The sequence below is a fragment of the Folsomia candida genome, unplaced genomic scaffold (assembly GCF_002217175.1).
Source record: "Folsomia candida strain VU population unplaced genomic scaffold, ASM221717v1 Fcan01_Sc003, whole genome shotgun sequence".
Classification (NCBI taxonomy): Eukaryota; Metazoa; Arthropoda; class Collembola; order Entomobryomorpha; family Isotomidae; genus Folsomia; species Folsomia candida.
In genome coordinates, this window is record NW_019091195.1 from 2,486,791 (window position 1) to 2,506,924 (window position 20,134).

The 20,134-nt window shown below is 39.0% G+C and overlaps 1 protein-coding gene across 7 annotated transcripts in view; it reads right to left on the reverse strand.

Moving 5' to 3' along the window:
• Positions 1-20,134, reverse strand: part of LOC110846029 (glucose transporter type 1) — a 52,550-nt gene that overhangs the window by 2,394 nt on the left and 30,022 nt on the right. For 4 of the 7 annotated variants that reach the window (XM_035849660.1, XM_035849662.1, XM_035849661.1 and 1 more), the window contains exons 8-32: positions 18,616-18,636; positions 18,396-18,446; positions 17,971-18,085; positions 17,573-17,605; positions 11,761-11,907; positions 7,593-7,688; positions 5,856-6,016; positions 5,752-5,783; positions 5,561-5,653; positions 5,435-5,497; positions 5,255-5,362; positions 4,371-4,434; positions 4,109-4,152; positions 3,894-4,037; positions 3,735-3,778; positions 3,602-3,654; positions 3,412-3,492; positions 3,246-3,324; positions 3,139-3,162; positions 2,864-3,064; positions 2,717-2,791; positions 2,511-2,575; positions 2,020-2,049; positions 1,550-1,647; positions 64-246 (exon numbers count right to left, since the gene is read on the reverse strand). In XM_035849660.1, the coding sequence (XP_035705553.1) occupies positions 64-246; positions 1,550-1,647; positions 2,020-2,049; positions 2,511-2,575; positions 2,717-2,791; positions 2,864-3,064; positions 3,139-3,162; positions 3,246-3,324; positions 3,412-3,492; positions 3,602-3,654; positions 3,735-3,778; positions 3,894-4,037; positions 4,109-4,152; positions 4,371-4,434; positions 5,255-5,362; positions 5,435-5,497; positions 5,561-5,653; positions 5,752-5,783; positions 5,856-6,016; positions 7,593-7,688; positions 11,761-11,907; positions 17,573-17,605; positions 17,971-18,085; positions 18,396-18,446; positions 18,616-18,636 (2,105 nt within the window). Of the gene's footprint in view, positions 1-63; positions 247-1,509; positions 1,648-1,770; positions 1,943-2,019; positions 2,050-2,510; positions 2,576-2,716; positions 2,792-2,863; positions 3,065-3,138; positions 3,163-3,245; positions 3,325-3,411; positions 3,493-3,601; positions 3,655-3,734; positions 3,779-3,893; positions 4,038-4,108; positions 4,153-4,370; positions 4,435-5,254; positions 5,363-5,434; positions 5,498-5,560; positions 5,654-5,751; positions 5,784-5,855; positions 6,017-7,592; positions 7,689-11,760; positions 11,908-17,572; positions 17,606-17,970; positions 18,086-18,395; positions 18,447-18,615; positions 18,637-20,134 lie in introns of those variants that run through there. The other 3 variants (XM_022092631.2, XM_022092630.2, XM_035849663.1) reach the window with 3 other exon arrangements.

The window sequence follows — 20,134 nt, forward strand, 5'->3', positions numbered from 1 at the left end:
AAAAGTCAAACCTTTTAGTTGATAAGGTAAACGAATTTGTAAGTATTTATTCATGAGACGAACCGTTGTCGTCAAGAAACCGGGCGGGTGGGTAAGGCGGGATGGCGAAGGGGACTGGGGGTGGCGGACCCCCGCCTGAGGGAGGGGGGCTCATGGTTGTCTCACTCATTCCTGGTCCGCCACCCCCATTTTGGTCGCTGGATCCGACCCTTTCCCTTAAATCACCTCGGGAAGAACGGCCAGATGCTGGAAACATTGGGAATTTTGTCAACATTTTCATACCACTTGTTTCTTGTGCAGCTACATAAATATTTGAAGTATAGATACATAGAGTGAATTATTTTTTAGTGGTGTCGTGAATTTTAGTTGTGTGAAGATGGTTAATACTTATCTCTATCATTGACAGTGGTGGTGTAAATGTTAATCGTGTTAAAAGTTTGCACAGTAAGTAGAGAAGAAGGTACGAAAAGTTTCGAAAAAGCTATTACTCACAAGACAAGGCTACAATGTAGGAATCGTAAAGAAAATAAAACACATTACCAAACCCAGTGTTGATTGATATGACTCAATTCAGCGGACATTTCCAGCATTCCAGTTCATCAGCATAATAATTATGGATGAAATCCACGCCAGCCAATGGCAAGTGATGAATGATCACGCATAAACTCAATACATAATAATATCAATCCAAAGAATTTGTGTACAAGCCAGAACAAGACATTCCAAATGATGCATGAATGAAATATAGGATGCGAAATTGTATAAAATGTGCAACATTACAAAAAATAACCAAAATGAATCAAGCAAAAAATTTATGGACACTCGTAATAATTTATCTTCTCACAAGAAATTTTCTAGAATCTAAGATTTTGATGAGCACATTGATTTAAATTAGCAAAACATGCTCGTCAACAGTTGACCGACATTGATCATTACTGATCGGCCATGGCACGGCCTTCTACACGTACTAACAAGATAATTGTGGAATAAGTCGTCGTTTAACAAATTGACATTGTGGAACATTTATGACTACAATATGGACGATAGTCTATCGCATTCTAGACATATTTTAGGCATCAAAATAGTTGCAAAATAGAAATTATAAATTATATTATAATACGTAAATTAGGCATGGAATAATAAATTGTGGCCGTAACACAAGCCAGGCTCCAGTTCATTCAAAGGCATATTAAGTACGTAATTTTAGTAGAATAATGGACAGGCAAGAGACTTGAGCTAAATGTAAATATGTAGCAACACAACTAAAGCTAAATAATTTGCTAGTAGATAAAGTTGATAAATTACAATATGAACGTTATAATATTTTTGAGACGTTGAATGAAACAAAATAATGGCAAAATATTGAGGTAATGAAAAGTTATAATAATGAATAGTAAATCTGTTTAAGAGTGTGAATGGAGCAAAAATTGTGTGATTTGTTAAACATGTTACACGTCGGATTTGAGATTAATTTAAAGAGTTTGTTGTTGGTGAGACTTATAGTAAATTTAATAAATTTAGAGATTATTATAATCATATTCCTCCTCACATGATTCCGCAGGGGGTTGTAGCTTTTCCTCGATTAAAGCTGAACTTTCAGGCCCTCCTCCTCCAGGATGACCCGTGGTGTTGACGCAATTTAGCATTCTGTAAAGAAATATTTTGCAGGTTTTTCATAAAAATTTGCACATGAAAATTTAATGTGCACAATGAAGAAAAATATATTTAAAGAAAAATTATGCATAAACTAAAAAAAATTGGGAAACCTACACAATAGAAAATTGATGGGAATGGAAAAATGAATCAGAGATTTGTGGAAGTTTCAGAGTTTGGGACATGATCATCTTCATGCATCGCAATATTGCTAACTCCAGCAGCTTTTGGGTCTTTATTGCTCTCTACCAAGACTGAGTTATAATTGGATTGTGTAATTTCATCAGGGCTAACAAATAAAATAAAATATAAAATTTGAAATGAGAAAAATATATAAAAACAGAAAAAGGTAATAAAAAATCTTACCCATAAATACGATCCTCTTCAGTAGGAGCCCTATTTCACAGTTAAAGGTCAAATTACAACACGAATTCTCCTCCCACACCACGTTATGCACAGCTCAATAAGCAGTTTATTCAATCCAATCGTACAACACACACTTACTTCGTCCATTTAAAAGTCTGATGAAGATAGGCAAGCTTATTTTGGGGACATGCAAGGCGGACATGAATGCGCAGTGGTAAATACATTTGAAATAGGTTTAGCAATTTATATTTCAAAATTTTTGAAATTTATAAAGCAACGAATCATTATTTGGTCCGTCAACAAACTGGCACATTCATTCATTCACATTTCACTCACTCATTCACATTTGGTTCATTTACACATTTAATATTTTATAAGGGGAGTGTGCAGTGCGTTAAAGGTCTCTCAAAAACAATTAGTCCAATGAGAAGAAGTCAGAACATTATTGGTTAGCGAGGCAATCATAATTGTTTTGTTTGTCTTTGTCGAACCTGTTGGCATTCCTTTTGAAAAAGTTTGCTATCTCTTCAAAAGTTCGGTTCTTAGTTTCTGGCACCTGAGATAAGAGAAAGTAGATTAAATATATGGAGTCTCATCTTGCCCCATTTTGAAACTCAATCTTATCCAAACTACTAATTTGGGATATGAATGAACGGCGAATAATTTTTTAATATTAGTACATGATATCGAAAGTTACCTTGTTGTAGGTGAAAACCCAGAAGAATGCGAGGAGTACGCTAAATGGAAGGAACACGTAATTGCCCAGCAACATCTAAGGACAAGAAACACAAGAGAAGATGCGTTATTTGGACTGTAACCACATTATCAAGACGCGAATGACTACCTTCACTCTGAGGAAGAACGTTCCGACCAACCAATTGCAGAACCAGTTCATGAGGACCGCAATTGACATGGCTGCAGGGCGAGGTCCTTGAGAGAAGAGTTCGGCCGTGATCATCCAGGGAATGGAGCCCGGCCCCACAGCAAAGAAGACGACGAATGCGAGCGTGAATATCACGGCCAGATAGCTCACCCAGTCCAACACCTTGGAAAAGTATGGATGATAATAATAACTAACCATATACTCGTATAGTAGTAAGTAAAATGGTAAAAACTTACGTCTTGGAACATGGCGAAAAATTGCTTTAAAAAATTATAAGAATTTTAATATTAAAGCTGTATTCAGTTCAGTGGTAGTTACATATTTGATATCGCATAATCCGAACCTTGATAAGTAGGGAGATTGTGATAAAGATGGAAAAGATGAACATTCCACCCAGGCCGTACAAATGAAGCGTTCTTCGTCTATTAAATAAGGAGTAATTGCATTTCGTAATTACATTCCCTGATGGAACGAGAGAAACGTTTTACAAATAATCAGGTTAAACTTACCCTGCTCGATCCATAAGCATAATTGACACCAAAGTCATTCCCACCATTATGGCACCAATTCCGATCGTGGCAAATTTTGCGCTGAAAGAGACCAACACGTTGTGTAATTAGTTTACAATGAACAATAATGCATTTGTCTGGGTAAGATTGGTATAAGATGCGACGTAATTTTATTTATTTACGACCGAACCTTGTAAGGTCGAGGCCTGCCCATTGGAATAAGGTTGAGGAAAAGTAGAAAACCTGTGAGGTAATGGTAACAGAAATTGACATCTCTATAATAATTCTGCAATATGGACTTAATTTTAGTGAGTTAATCATACAGCATTAATTCCTGAGAGCTGTTGAGAGAGTTGCATGACCACGGCTAAAAAATTTAACAAAATGAGTACACAAAACATTCACATTTGCACATACCTACGTAGCACTTCATAAGATAAGAATGGATAAGTAATAATAATTAGTTTGAAAAGTAGAGTCACCGATAAGCAGGGGCATCCTCAGCGACCTGGAGCGGAGAAGCTGCAACATTGAGATTCTTTCTTCCTGCGAATGGGCTCGTTGTTCTGCTCGCATTTCTTCCACGTCTTCCTCCACGTTGGTGGTTGCTCGAAAGCGCTTCAAAGCTAAAGGAGAAAAAGGCATCATTTTTTAAGCCAACCCATTGGAGAAAGTGCAGTAAATTTAGGAACCGTACCACTCCGAGCTTCGTCTTCGCGAGACAGGGTGAGCAGAAGGTACCTTGGACGTAAAAAAGGGGAAAAATCAGTCGTTTGAAATATGTCGTGTAATCATGCCTGAGACAATTTATCAAGTTTTGGCTGTTGCAGCCTTGCACTAAATAAGTGTTATTTCTACGTTATGTATTATTGACTCGAATTTTATATTAATTTTTTAGTAACGAACTAATATGTACGTCTAAATGTCGAATGAGAATATTATGTTATTCGCCATTTTACCTCGGACTCTCAGGGCACATTGGTAGGAGGAGGAGTTGCAATCCTGGTGGAACAACTGCCAGACCTGTCCCCAAATGAAAAAAATACGTACAATTATATAAGAGAAAGTCATCTAAAGCTCAATGTGAGCTTAATGAGCTTAATTAAGCGTCAAAAAAGAAGAAACTTCTTTGATTTCCTGTCTCCCACTCTGTATAATAGTCCAGATAAGCCGATCCCGGTTCGTGCAAGGATCCAATATTGCTTAGTGGTAATAAACGGCTTGACACCACGATAGCGTCGCACGATTCAAAGAAAAAATAAGTCAACCCCGCAGAGTGCAGAATGAGATAAGCTAAACTAAAAGTTATCTAAATCATGATTTGACCTGCTATTACATACATTTTGCTATACGAGGCAAACCCAATAATTAATTTAATTGAACAAATCCGAATGCAACAGGAGTGGTCGCACTGTAACATCACAATTATGGCTCATACACATTTTCCTCACAATCTGGCAAGCGCATTTTTGTAGAATTGTTTCCCGTCATTGAATGGGCACAACTTTTTCAAGAAATTTTTGTTGACCAAGAACAATTCTGGTAGTATTTGGTTTGGACAAGTGATTTTTTTGGTAATGGGAATGCCATTCTATTGCTACTGCGTCCAACAGCCGTCATCTCATCACATCACCAGCTAATTGTGTCCATAAGAGGCAATTTCTAAGAGAAAACTGTGGCACTGGCAGAGCTAATTGATACTTCCAAAGGTACTTTAGCCCTAATGATGTGAGAAAATATCATAACCGGTATTGCACTACTTTTATGATGTGATGTGATGTGAGCGGTCTGCTGGACGGAAATCCTTACGTAACAGCGTATGTAATGGAGGGCTTATTCTTACCCAAAAGAAGAGGCCAGTGTTCCTCAGTACCAAGGAGTTGTTCTATCCCAAGAACTTGGGAGACTAGTAGGCCTACAGTCACAGCTAATTGGTTCACAGTCCCAAGCGCTGTAAAATAAAACAATACGATACAATATTTTTGAAATGTCTACCATATTTTTTCAATGTGTGCATTCTTACCTCCACGCAAGTTGAGCGGTGCTATCTCACTTACATACATGGGAACCAGGCTTGTACTCAGGCCTGGAAGAATAATCGTTGACGTAATTTTTCAAAAAAAGCTACTCAAACAGTCGTTAGACTCACCGCAGTTAACGCCAATTATAAATCGGCCAAGAATAAGCAATTCATAGAAATTAGTAGATTTGGTCACGCCTAGCAAAATTCCACCACCGATTCCTAATCAAGAGAAGAAATAGTTTAGTTATTATTTATTATCTTACAATACTTCATACGTAGTAATTCCATGCTTCATAAATATGTATGCACTTATGTACCTAATAAATTGTTGAGCAATAACCCTCCTTTCCTGTAAAATTCAAAATAAATAGGTGTCAAAGTAAATGTGTAATCAATAATTACTATTTGTCAACTTTTCTACCTTCCAAATCTATTGGCAAATATCCCCCCGGAAAATCCCCCCAACATCCCCCCGATCGCAAATATGGAGACAAAAACAGAGTAGAGGTTTTCCAATTTGTTCTCAGTCATTGCCTCCCCATTCCGCTCCTCCCATGCCGTTTTCATAAAGTTTTCAATTTCCTGAAATATAGAAGAATGATGATACTCATTAACTATTCATCGTTAATCCTCATTAGCATGTTCAGGTCACAGGTCGTTATTTGGGTTTGCATATTTATAGAAGGAGCCGTAAAACGTATCCGAAAATGTGTGTCACTACGAGCTAAAGAGAATTATGTTAATTAAAGTTTGAATTCAACATGATTTCCTAATAAATTCCAATCCCCAGAGAGACCTAGATCCTCCCTCCCTTCTCCTTCCCATGATTATCATACACAGATATGAACTGCGGCTTTTCAACCAGTGCTTCCTCTCTACTTTCATACATACACGTGTCATCATTTACATAACTACTAATACTTGACATTTCCTCATGTTTTTTTGTGTCCCCTTGTCCTCTTAAATAAGTGGAGACAGTCATACAGCCCAGCATGCATGGTCGGTTTGAGGATGCATATGTAAATTGAGAGAGAGAGAGAAAGTACAAAGCACCTCAGCAGAGCATCATCGTAAGTAAGTGAGCGAGCCCTCCCTCCCACTTGTACTTATGCATATAGCCCAGAGAGAGGGAGAGAGAGAAAGAGAATGTAGAAATCGAAATCGTAGCGGCTCATGAATAAAAATGAGATGACACACCCGAATCTGTGCCATAAAACGCTATCTACCAATCTACATTTCCATACATACATCCCTCCGCACTTACTTTCACCATCCAGCCAGCCAGCAGGATGCCCTAATGTCATCCAACAAGGGTCCTCTCTCAATTTCGAATTATATTATGTTACTCACACACACATGCATCTCCTCCAGCGTGCAGTAGCCAGTCAAACCAATTCAGCACATTGGTGATAGGTATTTTATGTCATTTCCAATCTATCCGCGTCTCATGGACTGCGAAAGAGGAGGCGGAGAAAGAGTTTTACTTAATTATTCTAATTGGCAGACTGGCTTTGAGGCTTAAACACCACACTTCAATGCGGCATAAAAGCGATATAGGGATTTAAATATCTCTGGAAAAAGTCACAACTTTTTGGAAGATCCCTCTTCACAAAAACTTTATAGAATGCGAGAGGAGCAAAAGAACTATCGTTCGTTGGAATTTGGAATGTGCTTCAGAAGACGAAGAAGAAGAAGAGTGGCGGTGGTGGTGGTGGGGGAAGAAGGTGAATCTTTCAAGATCTGATTTGAGATCCTAGCAGCAGATTCTAACAGGATGAAGACGAAAGAAGAACACTGTCTGAACGACTTTGCAAATCCGTGAAAGCCGTAAAATTGTAAAGTTGTCGACTTGGAGAGAAAGTAGAGCGAGAGTGAACGTTGGTTTGGTTTCGTTGTATGTACATGTTCACAAGTCGGCCGAGATTCATACGCAACACTTCACAGACACATTTTCCTGTGTTTGTCTTAGTTTCTGCTTCGTGGAATGCAATTTTATAGGAATTGAAAAGCAAAATATTTAATGCAAATGCTTTCCAGATACCGGGCAGATTCTGCTATAGATAAGCACTTTATGAGCGTAATTTAGTTTTTTTTCGTCCGTAATTTCATCAACCCTTATTCTCACATACGTAAGCAAAGTAGGTATGCACGCACGTACCTTTTTTGGGGCGTTGATAACTCCGGTGTTGTAGCCAAATTGCAACATCCCAAGCACCGCGGCGAATATGGAGAAGCACAGAAAGAATGTTAGACCCTGAAAATTATTTCCAATTAAGAAACATTAAAACCTGATAATAATGATAAACATAATCACAAAATATGAATTGTAAAAACTTGCAAACATAGATAAATGCACAAACAGTGACGTTAATGGATTGCAAAGCATGTTATTTTTTACCATAGCGCGTATATTTATGTAAAAGCCACAACGATTTACTATCGGCACCCTTGAGTCCGAATTTCAAATAACCACATAACAGTGCAGTCTTCTTACGCTGCAGGCACTAAAGGCATTTTATAACCCGTAAAAACGGTTTACACGTACTTATGGTTACATATATCACATTGTATGAAACGATTCAATCAACCACCATAACGAATTATGCTGCAAACTTCTCACATAAGCAGGTGCAAAATCAAACAGGTTATTTTGCCAGACGAAATGGAGGTATTAGTCGAAAGCTGTTGGTAGTCATCATGTGGATTACTTATAAAAGTGGTACATTGAATGCACAATCCATCACTCGATCCATCCAGCTAAAACTTATACATTTCCAAGAGTTTAGGACCTACACTCAACATACGATGCATACATACGTCCACAAGTACATACAAGTGGCATGAATAGCAAGAATATGGTCCTCGGTCAATTTTGTCCCTGTCAAATTCCACACACACATTTACATTTCCATTAGTTTCGTCTAATTCACTTTATTGCTGAGCAAAACGTCGCCCTCACTTATTCCCAAGATTGATGGAGTTGATACAGAAGCAGATAAGTGGAGTTCTTAATAGCGTCGTGTAGAGCATTCCGACACATAATGTGCATTTTGCCAGAGAGCGCACAAGTGGAGGACGGGCTTAGGCTAATAATATATGTATTACGACGACATATACTTTCCCTGCGTACGTACGTACAAAATCTGCTGCCAAGGGATGAATGAAAGAAGGCCGTTTCATGTGAGCTAGAAACACATTAAACGACAGGGTTGATAAGTTATCGACCAGGGACACTGATAAGATAAAGTGTTGGGCTGCCTGCTTTTATAAAACTCATTATTTTCTCATTCTTAATGAGTGAGTTTAATTTAGGATAAAAATGTAGAAATGCAACCATAAAGCGTAACGAGTTATTCCCACTGCGAAGATACTTTTCACTTTAATTAGAGGTAAGAAGGAAAGAAATTCAAATTTGAAAGGAGAAAGTTGGACAATGATTCCCTTAATTCTTCCCGTTTCATTAGTCTCCTTCCGTCATGTTCAAGTGCTCCTGCTCGGATGGCCAGGTTGGGGCTGGTGCGGAGGAGGAGGTGCACACCCAGCAGCGTCATCCTCTCTCTCGTGTTCCAAGTAAAAGACAGAAAGGAAATGATTCTAATCCTCATGATAATTCATTATCCGTGTAATCCTCTAATTCCTGAAGACAGCGAAGACTTAACTCAGAGAAGCGCGTCTCCGTCTTCTTTCTCTCTTTTTCTTCTTTCCCACCTTTTCGCCAGGCCATGGGTTATGGCGGAGGAGACGAGACGGAGAGAGAGAGAATTCCACTTATCACGTGAATCTTATACACAGAATTTGTTAAAGTGGTGGAGAAAGTCTCGTGATCTCTGCTGTATGATGATCTTTCTCTTTTTCCTCTATATGCAACATTCCTCAGTGCAACTTTCACTTTCAATTTAACTCAAAATGCACGAGAGACTTGAAGAAATATGGGATGGATGGATGGACTAAAAAAAGTAGCGACTAGAAAAAAAGTGTAGCATAAGAGCAAGACTCGAACGCTCAGGCTCTGCGTTTTGAAGTTTGACGAAGGAAGGAAGGAAGAAGGAAAGGACTTGAGTCAAAAGGCAAAGTAAAAACTGTTTGTGTAGTGGATAAGACAGGACACGTCACATGTCACGTCAACTCCAATTTTATCCCAACTTTGGAGCGAATATCTATCCAGAAATGTATAAAATCCTAATCCTCCTTTCCTAACCTTTCTTTTTTTCCAAAATGCGAAAAAATCTGAATTTTCCAGTAATAATTTTAGCAAAAGCTTTGTAACGAGAATCTGTATTTCAATAGCAGACAAAAATATGTGCACATGCACGAAAAGAAACAAGCTACAGAATGTGTAATTATGTTCCCCATTTTAATATGGCTGTGCGAACAATAGGATTTCATCTCATAATAAATATTACTACGACGACGATGCTGATGATAAGGCTGATGGGACGTTATTGAGTCCTCTCTGTAGCAAGGAGCAGGAGGGTGACGTTTTTGGGACGTGTGTGGGGACAGTATTGGGAGGAGGAGAGGAAAGAGGAGAGATTTAGATTTGGTTTGTTGGAGTTTAAGGGACTGACAGCAAGGCATGAAAAATGCACTCGTCATCTCATCATGATCATCATCTGTCCTTTGTCTTTTTCTTCCTCTTCTTCTTCTCTGAGAGAAAGGAAAGGAATTTGGAATTCTCTCCTTCGTGTAATAAATCATTCGAAACGGGTGGGAGAGGACGAGGCTGTGCTGGCAGCAGGAGAAAGTGAGGGGACACGAAAAGACGACGACGACGAAGAAATGGTGGTGCGTCGTGCATCCACAATTGACTGTATAGTCTGTAGTCCGTACTACTTCTGCTACATTCTACTCTCGCTGGCTGGGAACTGCTACAGGAGAAAGCAGGCAGAAGAAGAGGGACATTAAACACAATGACACTGTCAGCTCATTTCCTCACAAAAATCGCAGAGTTTATCACTAAATGTTCATCTCTTATTTTTCATCTTGATTTCTTTACCGAGACTATTAAACCATGAGGAAGAAGAGGAAATGTATACTTTAAGTGGGGTTATCTACACATGGCGAGATCGACATGGTTATACATATGCATGCACAAACAAAAAAGTAGCAATTTGTGGTCATTTGGGTGTGGAATGCATACATATTTACGCCTCCAGATGTGCACATGTTTATCTATATGAAGAGGAAATAAGTTTATTCTGAGGAGAATATGTACGTGCATATCTTCTCGTTGAGAGGAGACATACCGCACCGGTGAGAGGGGTATGAGATCGATATAGGGTTTTCGGTGTTCTTGAGAGTATCGGATGTGCCCCACCGGGTTTTATCTAAACCCGATATCTCAGTGTCGTGTCGTGGATGGAGGAGAGAAGGGCATTTTAAGGAAGATGGAAAATCTGAGGATATTTTATTTGGCTCACAAAAAGTTCAACATTCAACTATCACCGGGTCCCTTGTGTCCATCCCAACTCCTTAAATCACATTAGAGCCGAGGAATTAGAGCAGAGGGGAGAAAGGATGATGCAGCCATCAAGGCGAACCCAGCTCTCGTCCCAACTCTCCCCTGCTTTCTCTGCCCCCGAATTATTTTATCACGCCGCATTACGAAACACACTTATGCAACTTTGGCATATCTCAAATTTGTCGTTTCGTTCGGAGACGTGGAAAAATTCACGCTGCTTTATTTATCATTCACAATTTTTGCAAATCCTCCTCGGATTTCTGATTCGGAAAATTGCTCCTATATATTTTTATGGTCTAGAAGGACAGGGACAACAGGGGAATTTGGATTTGTCCGTCGCTGCTCTTCAGTCCTTGAAATGCGCGCATATATACATACATAAGAAGATATATAATATGTAATATGACCATTCACGATGGCCTGACATTTTACTCTAAATCATTTTTATAGAGACGGACAGGATTTTATTAGTGGGTTCGAGGGTGAGGGTGGATAAGAGGCAGTTTGGCTGTCAACTAAACCAGATTGATTGAGCTGGATCCAGCAGACTGGAAAGCCACTTATTTGAGCATTACAACATTTTTTAACACAAATTCTAATAAGTCCAACAGCGTCATATACTCCTCTTGTTGGTCCATTAATGCCGACCGGGCTACTTTTACTACTCCTAATAATAATAATAGTATGTAATAAGTAAACTCGGTCAATCCTCTAAAGAGATAAAATCAATCCTAGTTATTGATCGTATTTGTTAGTTATTATCATTTGACGTAATAATATCTGAAGCTTGAAGAAGCAATCAAAAGAAGAAATTGAAAATATCATGAAGATGAGCATGAATAGGATTCCAGAAAGTTTTCTAAACCTGTTGTAGCAAATGATTTTTTCTTTGGCGACACTGATCTTCCATCCGATCTACAACATCTCTCAAATCCTCCATCTCGTCTTTTACGTGGTGCACAAGGGTCATCTCGTGTCGCATGGACTGCATATCCCCCTTCATCCCAGTCACCTGTGAAATTGGAAGCACAAAAGAAAATACCCCCACCAAAAGGCACAGTTTTAGAATTGAGCAATACTGATAATACATATGTACAGATAAGCATAAACACCCAGAGGAAGAAAATTCACAAATAAAAGGTGAAGGGAACACGAAATCTAAATACACACATCATCATCATCACCACCAACAACCCAAGTTTGCAAGAGATACATAGATATGCGAGAAAGTGGTAAAAGTCAGAGGTGAAAGTGTGCTAAGTAGATAAGTCTCTTGGCTCCTATTCTGCCAAGTGACCTCAATTCGTACGGACTAAAGTTCACGGACAACGTCATATCTTTCCTTTTGTGACGTCATCACTTGCCCACGACCTCAAAGGGAGCAGGAAAAAGCCCAACCGACAAACGTAATATATAAGCCAACAACAAAACATTATTGCGGTCATCATCACTCCTGGACGATTTGGATAATTTGATTTTGTAGGAAGAACAAAACACAATTCTTCCATTAAAAAGACAATAGACACATGTTTTCAATTGCACGCTGAGGCTGGAAACACATACACATGTACTCGCATTTAGGTACGTAGTCTCCTTTGTGGATGGATTTTAGGAAGCCGATGAAGCCCAATTTTCATACATCCACACAGATAGATAAAGCCCTCTTCCTATTTATCTACTTGGCGATGGATATAACAACGTACTTATAATACATACACGTATATGTACATCAGTATATTCCTTCCTCTTTGCCTGCCTTGCCAAAACCGACGTCATTCCTAGCCTACTTTATACATACTTTCCTCTTCCTCTGCGGTCATAGCTCTGTGATTCTGCTCTCCCTGCATTCTGCTATTTTACTTTGTCTAAAGGAACAACTTTTGCCTCACTTGTGCCAAGGAAGCAGGGAGTGTAGCATGCAGAACGAAATGCTCCTTTTACATATATACATATGTACACATGTACTTTGAGCAGCCATTCTATATGGACTTTCTCCCTTCAAGTCAGCAGACGACTGCTCCCTTCTCCACTACGCGACTACGCGACTTGAGCACCAAAGTTAACAATCGGACTGCAAAAAGTACCCAAAATAAACTCGTGTGTCTCCATTTACTCCCTCGCACATATAGCAAACATGTATAGAAGCCGAGTTATTTTTACCCACATAACAACGCAACCGGAAGAAAAGTACGAGAGAGCAAGAGAAATGTGCGTAGGAGAGGCTGAGACTTTCTCTATATGGATCTTATCATTTCCTTCTACGCACACTTCTCTCGCGTTACTTTCTCCCCGTCCACGCTGGGAAAGTTCATTGAGAGAGAAGAAGAAGGAGGAGGAAAATTCATTCAGCAGTAACAACAACAATTTGTTACTTGTATTTACTCGGCGTTGTGTAAAGCTCCATGTTCGCTTCCTTCTTCGAGGTGAATAATAATGAACTGCAGAGTTATATTATTGCCGCCTGAGGACAAGTTTTTAGTGTTTTTAGATCAAAATTTAATTGCTTTCGACACGAATTATTATACAACTTTCATAAAACCCAAAATCAAAACTCGTTTAATTTAAGACTTTTAGAATTTATGGGGCAAAGATGAACTGCTCAGTGGTAACACTTAATGGTGGCACTCTCTGTAGGCATGAGGGGGCTTAATAGTGCGCATATCAGTATTATACGCCACCCATCACAATTATTATCATCGTTAATGGAATCACGTAAAATTTTACAAGAGCTTAAATCCATTTCCCTTCCTGTATCACAAAAGCAATTACGTTTCCGAGTTGGTGAAGTAAATTGTGATGTGAGAGACCGAAATGCCATAACCATTTACCTTTTGAACGTTTGACATAACATAACAAACTAACAACACAGCGTTTCATGTTCACTAATGAAATATGACCAACTTTTACTTTTACTGCGTTCTCTCTCTCTCCACACCGAGGAAAGTGCAATATTGTCATGAACCCTGTGAGTGAAATACGATACTTATCTCGAATCTAAAACTTTGCATCCGAAACCATTCCTTGCACTGATTTGTACTACTTATTTCGCGGAGAGGAGAAGGAAAGAAAGAACAAAAAGGCAAGTAGCCATATTCTCGAGAGAAAGTGAGCGAGAGAGAAAGAAAGAAAGAAGAAAGACACGCAACGCACACCTACTTTTTACCCCACGACGACCATGCAGACTTTTGCCAAACCTTGGTCGTCGTGGGGTAAAAAGTCTCCACATTTGTTGGCCGGTGCATCAACCATGTTATTTGCAAGGCAAGAAATAAGTCAACTACGAGTCGGGGAGAGAGACGGAGAGAGAAAGTCAGGAAATATCCCCTTGTGTTTTCTCAAGGAAAACTCACGAAACATATCCACGTTCCATTAACGATGGTGGTTGGTAGTAGAACAAGGAAAAAAACCAATGGCAGCCATTGATTGCCAGGCTCGGGTTTGTAAGTAACAAAGGGAGATGGAGAACGTAACTACGTACGTACGTCCATACGCAATAAGCGAGATTTCATGCAGTAGGAGTAAGTAGCAGAGAGTGAAGTGAAGTGAAGGTGGAACGGAAATTACAAAATGTCATAAAACGATCTTTACACACACTTACTGCTCTCATGCAAAGACGTTTGTTGCCAACCTTTGTTTTACTTTCTAATCTGGGCGAGGAGAAATATTGACGTTTCTCCTTCTTCTGTCTAACCATCGGATTGCATGCGTGCCACACCCCATCACTTGGTCTTCTATCACATAATGTATCGACAATCAACGGGACTACGTATGTACCTTTTATACCACTCTGGGTATCAGGCAATCTCTGTATGTACACACTCACTCATTGGTGCTGGATAAAATTTCTCCAATGTCAATAATTGACAGAAAAAGTTTGACGTGTGTGCGAAATACTTGCTTTTTGTTTTTCATTGTAAATCTATTGTGCTATTTTGTTGAGCGTCAAATTACTATATTTACACTTTTACTACTTTATGAGCATGCGTTGTATTAAAAACTTTCCGAATTCTGATGTCGTCCTCCGCCCTCCGTCTTCTCGCTATTTTATATCGCGGGGGTGGGAAGGAGGCACGTTTTGCGACAGGGTAAATAAATTTACAATTCTTTATGCAGCATCAGAAACGCAAGAGGCAGGATAAGAAGAATATTGCATCAGGCTCCGTGAAGGAAATAAGAGAGGTAATGTTGACGCTGATGGAAATGGGAGATATACTTTGGATGGAATTAACCCGAGGTGAGCAGCAGTATTTACCAGTGGGCAAAGGAGAAAGAAAGCATGCAGTGTTGTTTCTTCTCTGAGGAGGGAGAATGAAAGTGGCAGTAAAAAGTGGCATTTTCCTGCTCAGAGTAATAACTTCGTGTGAAATGCACACTTTCCACTAACAGCTAATCTTGAAAGGCGACATCCACTCACTCAGCATAGGCAACAACTGACATCAACCGCTATCGACTGTTTCCACTACTTATTACCTCCACACTCCTCTTCGACATGAGCTTGGCTTAATGTGCCAGAAAAGTTGAGAGCATTCCTTCCTCGCTCCTATTTATGTATGTAGAAGTATGCATGCGTGTGTCTTAAGGTGGGACCACGTGGGGTGGATGAATATCACCCCACGCGAAATGCTAGCCCGTCCAACAATCAAAACTCAAAATCTCCGAGAAATGGTAGAATCTCTTCTCTTCCTATTTTTAGAAAGCTGCGTTTGTTTCTTGGCAATAATAAGTTGAAGAGCCGCTCTCCACGGCTTGAGAGGACGAAGAAGTGGTTGTTATATCAGTCTGGGAGGAGGGAGGCACGAGAATACGACAAGGACCCATCACTCTTGTCCCCGCCGACTCTCTGTTGTTTCTTGACTTCATTACATTATGGTGACAATGTCATCCACATTCCTAACTTTGGAGCAGAGAAGAAGAAGAATAAGAGGAGCCTCTCTCTCGTTTCGCAATGGTCCCCAGCATAATTTTTCTTATCCTCTCCTCTCACATGGTGAAAGTAAGTAGGTCTCGCCTAATATAAAGTGAAAGGCACTTGTGACTTTATTTTGTTGAAAAATGTGCAAACTTTCCTTCACTTAAGAATAATAAAACAAACTTTGTCCCTTTTGTAAGATATCTGACTGAGCCAGCCAGCCAGCCAACCAGCCAGTCAACCAACCCACAGATGAGTTACCTTACCTATGTAGTATTTACCCACGAGTCGTCCCTTATTATCTTATCTTCCCAGTGCAAATTTATTTCTTACAGAATTTCTCCCCACTTGACAGAAAGTGGAACTATTGAAATATTGTGAACATTGTTATTATATGTTTTTATCTGGAAAAAATAATAAAAGTAGAGTAGAAACACTTTGCAAATTGGAATTAAAATTTTCTCCAGATGGTTTTAGCTCATCTGACTAAATGTTGATACAAGCATACTCGGTGGAAAGTAAGTAGGTCGAGTTGGCTGCTGCCTCGTCTCCGGCTCACCCACCACCAACTGTATCGTACGTGTGTGTGATTTCGTACGTTGTGGGAGAAAGCAAAAGACGAGGAATCATCATATATATACATACATTATTATATGTACATATGTATGTATACTCGCTTGAAGAAACCAACTCAAACCAGACATTTATTTATCTAGTGAAAGTAAAGTTAGCAAGAAAGTTGGGTTTGAGCTGCCTCACTTTAGTTTCAAGCAAAGTTTTGTTTGTAAAGTTTATGTGTAGAAAGTTGTTTGAGAAAAGGGCATTTAAAAATTTTGTGGTTATCTCCAAACCTTGTACGTACCTCTCGAAGGAGGAAATTGAAAAAGAGAAAATAGTAAATGTCATTCAATTCGTGTATCGTCATTCATGGGGATATTTTTTTGCTCGATAAAAACATGTACATATTTTGGAACTCTAATTCATGCGGTGGTGGGATATGTAACGTTTGTTTGAGTGGGCTGATTTCGCATGGTGGTAGCGGCCTAGACGTGCATGAATATGTCTAGTAGATAAAGTTTGAGGCTGCGTTTGCCTCGCCCCAAATTTCTTTTTTAAGAGTCACTAAGTTTTTAATCAGGATTTTCAATCCCTTGAGGCTTTTCATTAGAGGATTTATTCCCTTGTTTATTTTATAGCGGAACCAGCCAAAGGTTTGAATGCGGAGAGAGAGAAAATGGGAGAAAGTGCGAGTCAGAAAAAGAGAGAAAGCACTACTCTCCTCAGCGAAAAAACAAAACTCCACCAAAATAACACACCTCCAAATAAATGCAGAATACATAGAGCTCCTTTTAATGTCGGGCTTGCAGGTGGGCAATTTATCATCTGCCTGGGTGGTGGACCACCAAACACTTTCACTCACTCGTCGTCGTCTCCTTATTTAAGAATTCGAAAAGAGTCTGTGAGCGAATGAGTGAGTGAGTGAATGAGAGAGAGAAAAAGAAGAAAAAAGTTTTATTTACTTTAAATGTTTTGATGTTTTGCTGGTTGATGAAACTTAAAACACGAAATCTGTATAAGATTCACTGGGGCATAAAATATGTTGGGTTGGGAGATGATGATGATGATGATGATTACGAAGAAGTATAAAGGAGGTGATGCATGACTAAGGTTCATTAAGGCTTGTAAATACTTAAAATGCTAAATTTTTGAATTTTCTTGCGTCAGAGGGAGGAAAAATGTTTTGATATTTTTAAAATGAGTAAGTCACCTCAGTCTGACAAGATTCGACGGATTTTGTGAGCTGGAGAATAACAGACATATTACAGTATTAGTGATTAACATGAAATGAATTTGAATATCACTGAAGAAATATGAGTACAATGTAATCAGTGCAGTGTGGAATCGAAACTTTTCCCATCTCTTTAAATTATTGCTCAAAATGAAAACCTGGACCAGAAATAGTTTCAATTTTGTCAACACATCGTTAATTAACTTTAAATTGCATAACGGAAATCTAATTATTTGTGCTATATCTATCATCTACATATTTTTCAAGTTACTGCACCTTAAAAAAGAGAGAAAGTTCAGAAACCTTTCCATCTCACACTGCATTAATGACTCATTTTTCTTTGTTTAATTAAATAAAATAATCATAAATGGGGATACTTCTTGTAGTTGTGTTCGGATTTCTGAGAGAGCCATTGCAGTGTCCAATTTTTCTTCTTGTACTTGCATCTCGTCCAAACGGTTCATTGTCATCATGGCCAGTTGTTGTTGATAACTGATGATATCCGATTGAAATGACAGCAAGAAAAGAGTGAAAATAAATGTTAGCACTCAACGATATGTAATACATCATTGAAATTTTAATAAGATACATAAAACACAGAAAGAAAAACGTAGAAAAAATACAATACACACTTAAAAAACATGTAGATAATATAATTTTTGTCATACAAACAAACTTGCAACAAGATAAATGTAAAAACAGAGAACAAATGATTCGTAAAAGACGACAAACTAAGGAGAAGACAAGAAAGAAGAGAAAATAAAATTTCGCAAAATTTTGAAGGGGATATTAGCAAACGTACCCATAACCTGGGACGGGAGATGGAGAGTCTCCAGAGTCTGGAGGCCATGATCTGTTCACAACATCAAATATTACAGTGCATTCTAAATTCTACGCTATAAAAAATCTACTCAACTTTTTTAAACATGCTCAAAGACCAATGCCCACAAAGGAAAAAAAGGAAATGAATAATCACTAGCAACACTAATTATTAACCGGTTACGTAATAATTAACGACTCACCCGTATTCTATACACCGTCCACTGGAAAAGTGGCATGTCAACGTCACAAATTTAGCCAGTTAGTTGGTTCGCATATGTACATAATTCGTAATAAATACGAGCACAGCATAATTCACAAGCTGGTGGTGATGAACCAGCTTCATTAGAAATGCATGTGCCATTTACTTACTGCAAACAAACACCAGACAATGCCACCATCCAATTTATGTATGTAGGGTATGTACCCAATAAGCAGGGAAATGTATTCAAATTCGTGTAAAGTGTAATTTTGGTAGGGATCCCACTTTATTAGTCAACATATTATTGGAATCAATGGATTAGTGGAATATTCCTGTTTCTGGTTATTTTATCCCCCAATCCGACTTTCATCCAGGGACTCGACCAACCTGCGTCCTCAACTGACTATGTATACGATCATTGTTAATTCAATTAATTACAGGACTAATTGACTACTCGGCCTGACAATGAGCAGGCGGAGCGCATATCATGAAATGTATTTTACGCTCACATTCGTATGCAGAGTTACGAACGGACATATTAATTAAGTCGATAATGATAATGACATGTTACCATTGAGTTGTTGCAAGTAATGAGGGAATGAATACTTACTACCTGCTCACTCGAGATTTTCTAGCCTACCAAAAATAAACCTCGCCCGATATTTCAAGACTTCAAAGTGAAAGCTGATTTAAATTGGGAGAGACAGAGAGGTACAAAAAATCTTTAGTTTTTTTCTTCCTTGTCCATGGCGCATTATTGCAATATAAATATTTGTAAAACCCTTTATTGGAAAGAGAGCGGGTGGGCTGGAGGAAATATCACTTTGACAAGTAATAGATTTTCAGATTAAAAAATTCTAATGGCAAGAAGTGAAACGAACTAAAACTAATTGAACTCTTGAGACTCCCCCGACTGCTCCAAATGGAGTTTTGTGTCGGGAGCGTGTTTGTGATTGAAGTCAAAAGAGCTTTGAAGTTGAGAGTTGGTAGAGTTGCAGAACGTAACTCGATGATACACGGACAAGAAATACAAACTGACTTAACACCATGATCACCACTGACTGAGCAAAAGTAGACAAGACAATGATTAGAACAGCCCACTTTCTCTTTTTGTCTTGGATTATGTTCCATTAAAATGTGTTGTTGGTTGGTGTGTTGAGTCGCCGGATGGATGGACGGACGGACCGACGATCCGACCGACGGACCAACTCTTCTGGCAACGTCTTCCACTTTCACTTTTCAGAGGCCAAAGTCATGTCGCTCACAAACAAACCATGGTGGGCGAAATGGACGGACAAAACGGTTATGTTATGGCTCATGACGAGGCATGGATGGAAGTATAAGTAGTGGCGGTGGCGTTCGTATTAAACCCGTTTTTCGGACTTGGTTGCTTTGGTAGGTGGGATGGAATAATATCGCCGTTCGAACAGGAAAAGACCCCCTTCGGGCATCTCTTTTCATATCTCTCTCCTCCACTCGGACCAATCTTCTCTCATCGTCCCAACAACCCCATCCCATCC